Consider the following 13560-nt stretch of genomic DNA (forward strand, 5'->3'; position numbering starts at 1 on the left):
AGAATGTGGGCCTGCTGCCAAATGTTGGACGGAACCTAGTGATGAACAACATGAAAAAGTTGAGGGAGTCAGTGTCGCTCCAGTGAAGCAGGTGGTATCCCGTATTCTTCCTATAGTAACTACATAGTTTTCATCAGAATATGCTCAAACTTCCTACTGTTGTTTTGGGGTTTTTTTCTGCTTATGATGCTGGTAATGCTGCTTGGAGCATGCTTTGATGAGGGGCAGCTGCTGTGCGCTGATTAGATGTTAGGCTTTGTGCAGATTGTTGGGTCTTCTAATGTAAATCCAAAGAAAGGGTAAGGAATTAGGAGAGAAGAGGGAGGGGGCGATTCCCATGCTGGTTGCAGTCGCCTCCCAACACCACTGTAAGGGTTTGCTGGAGCAAGGCCCTGAGTGTAACGGGATGAGAACTATAGTATGAGGGTAACAGGGGACAGTGTCGGCACAGGTGCTCTGGAAAGCACTGCCACGACAGCTGCCGGGAGAGCTTACAGAGCAGCTAATGGAAAGCGGGGAGCAGAGGTGCAGAGTAGAAGGTGGTCCTTAGCAGGGGAAAAGGTCCAGGAAGCTTGAGGTCCTGTGCAGCAGTGATGTTGGATGCGGGTGGTGGTGCATCCTTTTATTGACTGAGCGATGTGCTAGGCTGCTTTACTAAGACTGCAGCCTTTGGGTTCGGAAAAGTGATTATTTCCTTTTACTTGCCACTGCTGGGTGACATCGGGAGTACTGTGTGTAGTCTGGGGCTCGCCAGTACATGACAGACACTTATGAACCGCCGAGGTGGCTGGAGCACGATGTCTGATGCGAGAGTGAAAAAGCTGAGTATGTTCTGCGTGGACTATTCTATGACTAGGGGAGAGGGAGTTGGATTTTTCTCTTCTGCTACGTAGTGGTGGGCTGTAGCAAGATAGAATGAGTGTTGGAAGTGCCTACCCAAACAAATGAGAGGCTGCAGGTGTGGGGAAGGGGGATTCCAGCTGGGTATTAGGACAGAACTGTCATATTTAGTGCGGTTGAACATTGAACCAGGCACCAAACTGTAAATCTGCCATCCTTGGATTTTTTTGAGACTTGACTGTATGAGGTCTCAGGTAGCCTAGCATAATTTTGAAGTTGATGCTGCTTTGGAACACAGTTTGGACCAAATAATTGTTAGAGATCCCCTTGAACCTTAACCGTTCTGTGATTCATTAAGATAAATGCTCTAAACAACAACAGAGGATTTGTTTTTAAGTGCAAAATTTGCCTTGTAGCTCTGTAGGTGTTATTGGCTTGTCATTGTAAATGGCTGTGTGAATCATCATGTCGTAAGGTGTGTTTTTTTTTGTTAAAGGAAAATCAATTACCTGGGCTAAAGTTTTCAATTTCTTTTCTTTAGGCAGGAGAATGTCAGAAAAAAGAGTCCAACAACACTTCAGACGATGACAGCTGTGAGAAAGCAGAACTAAATGCACAGCAAGCATTCGTATTTGGGCAAAACTTAAGAGATAGAGTTAAGGTAAACACGTTTGTTATCTTGACTAAGAGCTGATGTATTTAAGGGAGGATAAGAAGCAGTGGAACAGATCGTTTGGCATGAGCATTAAATGCTGTTTATGAAGTACTTTGAAAGCTCTAACAGGGTTAAAACCTCCATGTATATATGCAAAATTAGAAGCTGTGACCACAGTTTGGTTGGCTGTTTAGTAAAACTGGTCTTCCAGACACTTAAAAAATTACTGAATACTGTTTAGTAGCATAAGAAGTTTTTTTGAAAAATAAACGCATCTATCTACTGCAGTCATAGGTAAATCTAAAGCTCAGTGCAATGTAATGTTTTCTCTTGCCTTTTGGGTCAGAATTAAGTTGAAATGTGTTCCTAAGATGCTCCCATGCAACTGAGAGTCACAAAAAAGGTGAGAAAAGAAAAACAGGGCAGCCTGTTTTCAAACCTGTGCGTGAAGCAATTGAGTCGGATTGTTAGTACCTCCTGCTGAAGACAGGCTTGCATAGTTTTCCTAGCATAACAAAAGAAAGTGTAATACTGGGATTTAGGCTTATATTGTTATATTGTAGAAAGTGTTTTTGGATGGATCTTCGTCTTGGGAAAGAATGAGCTGAAAATTTTGTGGTCAGTAGTTAAAAGTGTCACTACGTACTCCTTCTTTTTATAGCTAGGAGATGAAAGCGATGAAACTGCCGATGTGCAGAATGCTGGCCTTCCTACATCAGACGTACCTTCTGCAACAAATTATTTTCTACAGTACATCAGTTCCAGGTGAGACTACAGGGAAATCTCTGGGACGGTTTTTCTTATTCTGTGTTCAAAACGATTTGTGATTCGGCACTTTACTGGATGCAGGGCTTACACTGGGTCAGTGGGAACCCAGGCTTCTGAGGAAGGAGGTGGCAAACCTGAGATCTGGGGGAATCCTCGGTCATCTGGTCAAGGGAGATGTAGTTGATACCATTTACTTGACCAGGTCCTCACCAAAGCCTCTTCAGAAAACTAACACGCATAAAATGAGAAGAGTCTTCTCATGAACGATTAGAAGGAAACAGTGATGGAATGAATTGGAGCTACCAGTAGAATCCTGTAGAGATTTGTGCTGCACTTGTGGGGTTCAAGATGTTTCATATGATATGGATAAAGGGAAGAATAGTTTAAAAAAAAAAGTTATTTAATCGCAATAATAAGCTTTTCAGAGCAATATGCTAATTCTGTGTATACAGTGATGAACTCTGAACTGACAGCCTTCAGTTACGGCTAAGATATCGATATGGCTCTGAAAATATTAGCTCAGGAGTGGTCAAAAAAATCAAATAGTGTTACAGAATGAGTAGAAAAGAGAAGAGAATTTCTTACAACACAGAGCTGTGAATTCAAGTAACAACTGGAAAAGCAAGCGGGGAAAATGCCACTGAAGGCTGAAGAGTAGAGCCGTATCTCTACTCCTGGAAGAACCTGGACTACAGGTTGTTTGAGGCCATGAAATAATTGTAGGAAAAACACCAGTGTGTACTTGCCTCGTCCTTATATTCTGCATTTTTTAAGACCCAGTTTTTCACCACGGAGTAGGCAGTTTTGCAGTCTTAACCCCTTTTGACATGGGACTCTTCAGCTGATGTGCTGGAGTGGTAGAGAACACCACGGAGCGACTGTGGGTGCCGGGGCGATGCCTTTCCAGAGAAACTGTCAGATTTTCTTAAATCAGACTTGGCAGACAATGACTTCTAATACGTGGGCTTCAAATACTGGAATACTTGTTTATATCTTTCACCTTGTGTGACACATGTGTGCCCTATTTCAACTGAGTCTTCACTTTGTGAGAATTTATTCACTGTAGGTCAATTGCCAGAAACCTAGTTTTGGGTTTGACTTTAAAAAACACCCCACCATCTCTTAAGTGGAGTTGGCTCTGGTTTTTAGCTGAGATGATATGCCATTATGGCAGTCGACTTGTAAAAGGAAAATTCCTCCCTTTGTGTAACACGCTGCCAGTCCTTTAAAAATTGTAAATATACTAGGCAACGTGGCAGATACCAGTAGTTCATACTGAGTTCCCAGTTGGCATTTGGAGCTTGGAACTGTAGTATTTAATTTCCTTCGTAGGCCAAACTTTATTCCCCCGAGGATTTCCTCTGTTCTTTAAATTTCAGAAGTAGCAACTCCCCATGCATGATTTAAAGGTTTGTTTGGTTCCGGTTGAGTGGTGTAGTGACACATGTGCCCCCATTTCACCAAGGCAATGACACGCATGTAGGATTGATTCCAAGCGGTCTGCGTGCCGTGTGTTCACTCAGCAATTGTGTTATGTCTTAGAGGTATGCCTGGAGGGAAGGCAGATGAACAATCATTCATTAAGTTTTTGAGTCCGTAATATTGTCCTTCCTAAACGGGGTTTAAAATCTGTTAATAAAAATGCCACATGGGAGGAGGATGCTTATTCTGTAAGGAGGGGCTGAGATTTGGTGGTGAAACCTCTTGGGGGAGGCCGTAGCACCCCAGCTGCTCTAAGAAAAGGCATTACTTATCTCTGCTACCTTTGCTTCGGGTATGATATTGCAAGCGTTTACATTTCAATTCTTTCTCTTTTCTGAGAAAAGCGACCTAAAATGTGTAGTGGTTCAAGTTTGTGCATGTAGAATACTGTTTAAAAAAAAAAAAGTGTGTTATATGATTAAACAATAAGCCCTGACTTAGCATTCAGCATTGCTTAATGGGTCATTAGATATCTAAAGGGAAGATATTTACAGTGACAAAATCATTTGTCATCATTCTGAGAGAATTCTCATTCTGTAAAACCAGTATGTGCTCTCATATTACGAAGTTGCATTAATTTCTGCTTATGTTTCTGTCTCAGCCAGTGCTTAATTTTTAAAGCCAGTGACATTTGCTTGCTTTTTGAGGTATTTTATCCGTAGAAGACAAACAGATATTTTCCTGACTTACAAAACCTGGGGTTTTTTTTTGTTTGTTTGTTTTTCCAGTGTAGAGAACTCTACAAACAGTGCAGATGCATCTAGCAACAAGTTTGTTTTTGGACAGAACATGAGTGAGCGAGTCCTAGTGAGTATCCACCGTGTATGAAATGTTGTAGTTTTGTGAGTAGTGCGTGTTATGGATTCTCACGCAGGAATTGTGAGAATCTATAATTACACTTGTCACCAGAGCAGGGTTTTCTTTCAGTGATTTCCCTTGTAGGTAACTTATTTGGAGTGCAGCATCGGGGTTTCATTATGAGCTACTGTCTGCACCAGCCGCGCTCTCTGGGATTCCCCCGCCCAGCTGGGCCGGTGTAAGCACACTGAGAGCCGTCTCTGGGAGCGCATGTGGCTCTCAAGTCCAAGCACTTTCTGCCACAGCTTGCTTCTTTAAATGGCTTCTTCCGTATGAGTATTTGAGGGTGGTTTATGTTTGTTGGCCTCCAAATTGAGGAAAGTTCAATTACGTGACTCCCCCAGTGATGGGACTTCCTCAGCACAGGAAGGACATGGACCTGTTTGGAACGGGCCACAAAGATGGCCCCAGGGCTGGAGCCCCTCTGCTGTGAGGACAGGCTGAGAGAGCTGGGGGGGTTCAGCTGGAGAAGAGAAGGCTCCGCAGAGACCTCCAGGAGCTCCAGGGGCCCCAGGAAAGCTGGGGAGGGACTCTGGAGCAGGGAGAGGAGCCACGGGATGAGGGGGAAGGGTTTTACACTGGAAGAGGGGAGATTTGGGTGAGATCTGAGGCAGAAATTGTTTGCTGTGAGGGGGGTGAGCCCCTGGCCCAGGTTGCCCAGAGAAGCTGTGGCTGCCCCATCCCTGGAGGGGTTCAAGGCCAGGTTGGACGGGGCTTGGGGCAACCTGGGCTGGTGGGAGGTGTCCCTTCCCAGGGCAGGGGGTGGCACTGGGTGGGCTTTAAGGTCCCTTCCAACCCAAACCATTCTATGATTTCAAGTCCAGCAGTAAGGCGGCTGCCTCAATACTGGGGTAAGACTCAGGAAATTCTCTGTTTATTGTGCACCAACCTCAGGTTTAACTTCTAGTGCCTTGCTGTTTCCTACTGTTGTTGTTGCTACACTGGTACAAAAGGGAAGCATTTAATGCTGTGCATTCATACCTGTCTAACCACTGAGCAAGGAGTTCAGCCAGGTATGCCTTGAGTTGAACTGTAGTTGAAATTGTTTTGCTTTGTTGAACATAACTTCAAAATAAGGGTTAAAGTTTAGTTTCAGTTTTAGTTTATGGGAAAATAATTTGAGCTGCTTTTCAGGTCGTGCTCCTTTCAATTCCTTGGCCAGGGTGGTAGGATAGCTTTTACTGGGAAAGCGTGTCATCTGCAGGCTCCTTCCTTTGCCGTATGGTTTATGAACACTGGGGCTTCCAGCAGTAATTGGTCACTGGTCTTTTTCTGTAAAATTAGTGTATGTTTTCTCTCTTCTGTTTACCTCCTCCTCTTTTTGTGATAGAGTCCACCAAAATCGAATGAAGGTAGTACAGAGAGTAATAAGGAGAACGCTGCTACAGAGTCTGGGTCCGAATCCTCTTCTCAGGAAGCCACACCAGAGAAAGGTGAAAAACAAAATTTTATTTTAGGAATGGTAGTTAATCCTCGTTTAAATGACTGCGGTTTTCAATGTCCTTTTGCTTTATAAAAGCAACACATTTGTTGCCTCTGCTGTCTCCTGTAACCAAAGATACAGGCTAGGGCTGGGAGGTGACGTGCGGGATGCTGTAGATTCTCTTGTCCTTTTGACTTTAATATTAAACACGTATAGGCTACACTGTCTTTTTCAAGGCCGTTCTGTGGCATTGGGTTTATCTTCAGCAGGATGAAAGTGGAGGGAATTAACAGAGCAGGTACTTCGACCTACAGAGTGTAGAAGAACTGTGGCAAGCTGGTTTTTAACAATTCCGTTATACTTCCAGCCACTGAGTGTCTGAGTCAAATGTATGTTGTATTCGGTGGGCGCACAAAATGCGTTGCTTGAATTGAGAACTGTTTGCTGGGTTCTAGACTTCTGAGACTCTTCAGAATGGCAAGATTTTCAGGAAATTTTGGGAGCTATGGGTTTTCTCCAGCAAACTGCTTACAAGTCAAAATAAAAGTGGGAGGCGACTCGTGCTGTAGGCACAACTGAGTAGCCAGTAGCAGCGTCAGTGCTGCCGGAGCGCCTACACATACCGAGGTGTCCGTGTGTGAGCTGAGGGTTTGAAATACTGTATGCAAGGACAAAATTTTGCCATAACTTACCTCTTCTGTCCCTTGTGTTGTCTTGTGCTTTTAAAACAAGACTTAAAAGACAAGCCTTAACTTCTGCTTTAAACTCGAGTCCTGTTTCTAATGTTCTGTAGATGTCCGTCTCTTGTACTTTATTTTCTCTAAATTCTGGTATACTTCTGAGACCTTTATAATTCTTACATAATTATATGCTAATCATTCTCAAACTTTTGAAATGTTGTTCAGCTAATAATATTTCAGAATCACTGGCAGAGTCTGCAGCAGCCTATACTAAAGCGACAGCCAGGAAGTGTTTGTTAGCGAAGGTAGAAGTGATCACTGGGGAAGAAGCGGAAAGTAACGTCTTGCAGGTAAGAACTGGCTAACGCAGAGGAGCTGGGAGTTTCTGGGGATTCCTGTGGATGTGAATGCACACCACCTGATTCCCTGCAGCTCGGCCATCCTCTAGATCTCTAACGTACTTTCTTGTCTTAAAATGCAAACTTTGCATATTTATTATGAGATCCTTACTTATTCAGAAAGGAAATTAAGAAACAATAAATTTTCGTGCTTGGGCCGTCCAGACCAATCTTAAGCATACTTTCCTGAATCAATCACATCAAACCTTCTGTGGCCCACAGAACAATTATTTGAAGAAAATTTAAATGAACTAAACACTTTTAATTTCTTTAATTACTCTACTACTTTTAAATTATTGTATTACTGATTTTTTTTTTTTAAACTCGGAATGGACTATGATGCCAGCAATCTGGTTTCTTGCGTAGCAGAAACCGTAAAACAGTACTCAGGAATTTGTCTTGAGGTATTTAATTGAATTAGTGATGTTTTAGAAGGACATTCGGTCATGACTTGAAGACTCACGATTTTAATCGCAATGTATTTAACATTGTAGTTATTCGTTAACTTAAATATGCTTATTAACTACAGTATGTCCTTAAGAAAAACGTGCAGCATTAATACAGGAAGAATTTTGCCTTGCTTTCGTTGTGCTGGGTCTTCCCAGTAACAAATGCCACGTTCAGCGGTGCAAAGTGCACCTAAGACTTTAAAAAGAATCGGCTGATTTAAGACTATAGATGACCCAGTCTCTTATCACAATAAGTTTCCTCTCTGGAATTTTGTATCTTAGCTGAAAATGGTTCTTGTTGTTTGACCTTGAACACAGGTATTTTTCAGGAATATATAGCTTCTGTTAATAAAACCTTACGAAAGCAGTCAGCATATTTTGAGGAATTTATTGCAAAAGAGAGGACAACTACTTTGGTTTCCACAGCTATAAACGTTTTAAAATTCCAATATGAAATCTGACAATGTTTTTTAACCGGCTGTAGGTGACTGAATCTGAAATATATTATTACTTCAATCAACCACTACGCTATAGAGATGTTTTCTGTTACAGATTCAGTGCAAGCTGTTTGTATTTGACAAAAACTCTCAGTCTTGGGTGGAAAGAGGTCGAGGACTTCTGAGACTCAATGATATGGCCTCAACGGATGATGGAACATTACAGTCTCGGCTGGGTAAGAGGAACCGGGGGAAGTGAGGTACTGGATGACAGTCAGCACTGTTCTCGCAGGATGCTTCATGACACACAGCAGCATCCACTTTGGGTTGTGTCTTAGCTATAGCAACTCAGAAGCAGTTTGGACCTTTTTTTTTTTTTTCTTGCTTCAATTTACAACCATTTCCTCCAAAGGGAGTATCTTTTCATATCCTCCTATTGTAGCAAATGTTCCAGTTACTTTTTTCCCCATAAAAGCAAGCTGTATTTAACAGCTAGAATATTTGACTAGAAATTTATGGTATCGTTCTTCAGATCTGGGCTCTTTGCTTTTTGGGATGGGGTGCTTGTGGTGGGGGAAGGCTCTTTGAATAGTGCAAGGTTGTTCAGAGCGGCAGGAATACGCGTTAGCCTGAGCTTATCAGCTCTGATCCAACCACTGAACTCTGTATTAACATGTAAGACTTTGGACTGAGTATCTTTAGACATGAGTGATAATCTTCAATAGCCTACATTCTTGTGATTAACAGTTGTGACAAGATTCCTGTTTTAGGGGCCTTGCCTTGTTATTCTTTGTAAAGAGACTTAAACTTTCACACAATAAAAAGCCACCTTGGCTGGTTTGAGCTTGCTGTTGTGTCTTTTCCCACCTAACTGATGTCGTATGTTGGCTTTAGTGATGAGGACTCAGGGGAGTCTCAGGTTAATCTTAAATACCAAGCTCTGGGCTCAGATGCAGATCGATAAAGCCAGTGAGAAGAGCATCCGGATCACTGCCATGGATACAGAGGACCAGGGAGTTAAAGTCTTTCTTATATCAGTGAGTATTGGGTTTTGTTCACGTCTTAACCTTCCTACTAAACTTGGTGCTTGCTTGTTGAGGTAACATTCCCATTCTTCTTTGCACCCTACCTCCTTACCACCGCTCACTACACAAAGACAAGGGGCCTGGCAGCCTCTGCTTGTCTGAAAAGCCTTACTAGTTGTGAAGAAATTCCACGTAAAAGGTCACCCTAGGAAGCCAGATTGTCCCAAGCATTGACCACGGAGTCATGGGATCTGTTCCGCACCTACTGAGATTGTAACTGTAGTGTAAGATTAATGCAAATCATTTTTTGCTACCAAGGGAGATAGGCATTTCATAGATTTCTACTGATTTTTAACCAAAATTAGATCTACCAGAACTTGTAGCATGGGAAAGCTGTCATTGTCTGTGTGGGTGGATGTGTAGGTGCTCACTGGAAGTGAAACTCTAAATATCTGTCAAGAGCATTGTGTCAGTAGTTAAGGGTAACACATTTTAACTTCCATTTTCTTCTAATACAGAGTATTCCAAGCAGTAGTAGGACAGTGAAAGTGATTTCAGTGCTTGCTAAATGGGGAAACAGCAATCCCAATTAGAATTACCAAAACACTCAGGAGATCATGATATGGTCATCAAGAAAGAAAGGTCATTCTCTGATGTGCCAAGAGCACTTACAGATTTAGGGAGGTCTGAACACATTCTTTTGAGTTACACCGATTCTACACAAGGGGCTGCTAAAGAAGTAGGTGTTCTTATGGATCAAAAATGAAGAGAACAGCAGCAAATGGTCAGCTTCCCCTGTGACATTGGTTTGTGGGGCTGGGATCTGGAGGCCCAGAGTGGAACGTAATGATACAGAATATCCATTGGTGAAGAAACAGCAGTGAAATTTGTGGGTAACTTCTTAGCATTTCCCCAGATTTGAAAAGTTGGAGTTAGTCTGTCATCAGGTTATTCACTACTGATTTTAGTATTAATAAAAAGTATCTAGTGTGGAATAATTTATTCGCTATAGCTCCTTGCAGGGGGATTGTGCAGATACGGAGGCGACAGATTCAAGTGACAGATGGGCAGGATGGAAACAATTTTTTTTTAATGAAAGGATCTGAGAAGTGGGTTCGTTACCTTATAGTTAACTTAGGGTAGCGGTAATAGTAGTTAATGTGAGGACTTAACTGCCACAGTGAAGACAGAGCTTCGTTGTACTCGAAGGGAGTTCCCTTGTAAATAATATCCATTAAATATTTAGTTTGATAGGCCTAAGACCTGATTCTTCTGAAGGCATGAAGTCGCCATTAACTTTTGAGAGTAAAAAAGATGCGTTCTTGGACAGGTTATCACAAGTGCTTCCCTCTGAAACAGCTGAACAGTATAAAAGAGAGTTAAAAAAAAAAAATTGGAATAATCACCTGCCTGACTGCATATCCATTCAGTTTTCTCATTATATCTTCTGTTAAAATTTTATGTCAGTGCATCATGAAACAAGTGACTTTGATTACGATTAACTAATATGTGAAGTTGAGTGATTGACAAGCCTGGAAAAAATCTGTGCAAGACAAACTTTTTAATTAAAGATCTCTTTTAGGTGTCAGGACAGCTGTGTGTGTGACTCTTGGGTGAAGAAGGGGCTATAAAACCAGCCAGTACTGGTTACGTTAGCCAGAGAAAGCCGGTGCTGAGTGGAGAGGAATATATTCTCACCATCAGAGTGTAGTGTATCTAGCATCTTGCTATGTATACCGCAGCCCATTCTGACCTAGTTTGAAAAGCCCTAGATGAGAAAACTGAAAAGCAGATGGCGAAATTTGGCCTGACTGTTGTGTATTATTTAAGCAGTGTTTTATTCTGTTATAACTCCTTGCACCTCTTTCTTGTTTCTGAATATTAAAAAAAAAACAACGTAGGCAAGCTCTAAAGATACAGGGCAGTTGTATGCTGCGTTACACCATCGGATCTTGGCCTTGCGGAGTAGAGTGGAACAAGAGCAAGAAGTCAAGAATGTAGCACCTGAGCCAGAGGTAACGCAATCAAATGAGGAAGACAGTGATGATGATGTCATTGCACCTTCAGGATCAGTTGGAAGTGGTAAGCAAGAAAGACAATGGCGTTTCCTGTTTTCCGGACGTTTTTTCTCTGGGTTCTTTTAGGCAGACTGTCCTCCCTGTAACTGTGTGTTGTAGGTGTACTTCTGGCCTGTGGCTTCTCGCAGGTGTGTGGGGAGTAAGACTCACTGCACGAATTGCCTTTTTGAATGCAACTGTTCCTTGCTGCTTCTCCAAGCTGGAATAAAGGCCCCTGTGCTGCTTGCATCCGAGTTACATGTCACAGTTTAGCAGAAGGTTATGTGTGCTTCAGTTAGGCCTAGCTTTGTTTACGGGATATTTAAGGGGTGGTTGCTAGTTTCATTTTTTGTCTTCGTCACGGCCGAGGCTTGCATGTAAACGGAGATGGCTGTCTTGAGCTCCTTCCAGCAGGCAGGATCCAGGCTGACCCTGGAGTAGAGTGGTGTTTGGAAAGCAGAAGGTTTACAAAGGGGCCTGGAAAGAGTGTAATTAATTTCATTGTACATGAGGAGACCATCGTTTAAAAAAGAAAAAAAAGCACTTGTCTTTGGTTTGAGGAAGGCTTCCTTCTGTACTCCTGATTGAGGAGTCGTCTGTGCTTTGCTTCCCTATGGTTTAGAACATCCCACCTTTGACTGAGACCAGACCTCCGTCCTCATTCACTGCGAGGTGGGGGGAAAGGAATGAATATGAACAAAAGCAGTGGGTGGATCGAAGAGACTGCAAACTGAGACTTTAGGCTGTGGGATGCTGCTGGCGTCCCCAAACCAGATTAGTCAAGAATATAAAATTCTGCAGCGGACAGAACTTAATCTGGAGAAGTAAGATGTAAGGGGAGGGAGGGAGAACTCTACAGTTGAAATCCTAAATCTAAGAATTCTCTCGTCTTCTCAGGTAGGATCTCTTATTGTAAGGCAAGAAACAAAAGGTATTTCTTATGACAAAGAACTGCTTTGTTTGTTTCAGGTCCTACTGATGAAGGTGACGGGCAGAATGTTGGCAGCACATAGCAGATGTGAGCCGATGTGCTTGCAAGGCTGCTATGAACACCATCTTGCAGGCATCTCTGGATACCCCAGGCCAGCTATTATTTCAGGCAGTGTTGAAGGCTCCAGGACTTAAGAACCGTGCATCCCTGTTCTGTTTGTTTGGTTTTTTGGTCTGGATCAGTAGATTCCACACAAAAAAAGCAGACTTGGAAACTACCTGAATGTGGTTTGGGACGTGAAAGCTCATCATATTGATGAGCCAAAAAAAAAAAAAACCAAACATTTCCCCTCATCCTTGTAATTGAAATGGCACATTACAGCTTGTCACAGCTTTTCATTGGGACCTTTTGACTGTTTCTTCAGTAGTTCATGTCTTGCAGGCCTCCAAGATAGAACTTTCCGACATGGTTCCAACTCGAATTCTGCTTTGGTAACCCCTGCTCCCCCTTACGAGTTCTGCCACCTGCAGGGAAACCGTGTGCTCACCAGTTCCTGTGCTCACCGACTGCCCGTTTGGGTTTGTTCTCTTTTGGGACTGCAGATGGGGCAGATTATGTTTTTACCTTTTAATCCCAACATAGGTTGTGGACACCGTTGTTCCCTGTCTAGTGGGTTTGTAAACAGAGAGAAACAAAACATTGTGGTTCACCAGAAAAGCTTTTTTTTTTTTTTTAAATGCGATAATAAGAGACTTTAAAGTCCCCAGGATGTTTTGCTAACTTGGTTTCATTCTTCCCATTTCATTATTATTTGGGGATTTATATTGTGGTGATACTTTTTTATTTTAGTTTTTCAATAAGATGCTCTTGTGTGTTGAAAAAGTGAAACTATTGTTTTGTACTGTTCTTTTCTGTTACTATTTAAGGGAGAGCTAAGCCACTATATATAATAGATGTTGCATACGATTTTTCTTAGAAAATTATATGTTTTTGTGGCTACAGTAAAGCGTAGGAGGCATACAGGTTACACCTTCAGAAAAGTTGATGAGGAGACAGCTGTTAGCCCTCGGAAGAATAAAACAGGCTCATGTGATGAGCTCGGTCAGCCATTAAAATAAATCTGTATAATAAAGTAGCTCTCAATTTAATGGCTTGATTCAACAAGCCATTTAAGCACTTGCCTGACTTAACTATATGTGAGTAATCTTACTGAAGTCAATGCATTCATGCTTAAAGTTGAGTACATTTTTTTTTAAAATACCTTGACGAATTAACGGCCTTAAATAGAAAATTAACTTCTAACCCTTCCTGTCCCCGTTCCGTTTCCTGAAGTCTTGCAGCATGAAGAGAAAGGTGATATTGCCAGCTTTGACCAGTTTGGGCTGAAGGATATTGTATTCTGTTCCACCAAAATAAAAGCAAGAATGTGTTTTCCTGTGTGTAATTCTGAAGTACTCCTACTGTAAACAAAACTTACTTTTTTGCTTTGGATGTTTTCTAATCATCCGGACACTTTTGTGTGAAAGTTGAGTTTTATTTTGTTATTAAAACATATGG

At 42.1% G+C, this 13560-nt stretch overlaps 1 protein-coding gene across 2 annotated transcripts in view; it reads left to right on the forward strand.

Annotated features, from left to right (window-relative positions):
• Window positions 1–13433, forward strand: part of RANBP3 (RAN binding protein 3) — a 52066-nt gene extending 38633 nt beyond the window's left edge. For both annotated transcript variants that reach the window (XM_054182004.1, XM_054182006.1), the window contains 9 exons: window positions 1382–1501; window positions 2157–2260; window positions 4474–4552; window positions 5934–6036; window positions 6932–7056; window positions 8106–8226; window positions 8885–9027; window positions 10917–11097; window positions 12042–13433. In XM_054182004.1, the coding sequence (XP_054037979.1) occupies window positions 1382–1501; window positions 2157–2260; window positions 4474–4552; window positions 5934–6036; window positions 6932–7056; window positions 8106–8226; window positions 8885–9027; window positions 10917–11097; window positions 12042–12085 (1020 nt within the window). In that variant the 3' untranslated portion in view covers window positions 12086–13433. The remainder of the gene's footprint in view (window positions 1–1381; window positions 1502–2156; window positions 2261–4473; window positions 4553–5933; window positions 6037–6931; window positions 7057–8105; window positions 8227–8884; window positions 9028–10916; window positions 11098–12041) is intronic.
• The last annotated feature ends 127 nt before the right edge of the window (window positions 13434–13560 follow it).

This window comes from Rissa tridactyla, chromosome 22 (assembly GCF_028500815.1).
Source record: "Rissa tridactyla isolate bRisTri1 chromosome 22, bRisTri1.patW.cur.20221130, whole genome shotgun sequence".
Lineage (NCBI taxonomy): Eukaryota > Metazoa > Chordata > Aves > Charadriiformes > Laridae > Rissa > Rissa tridactyla.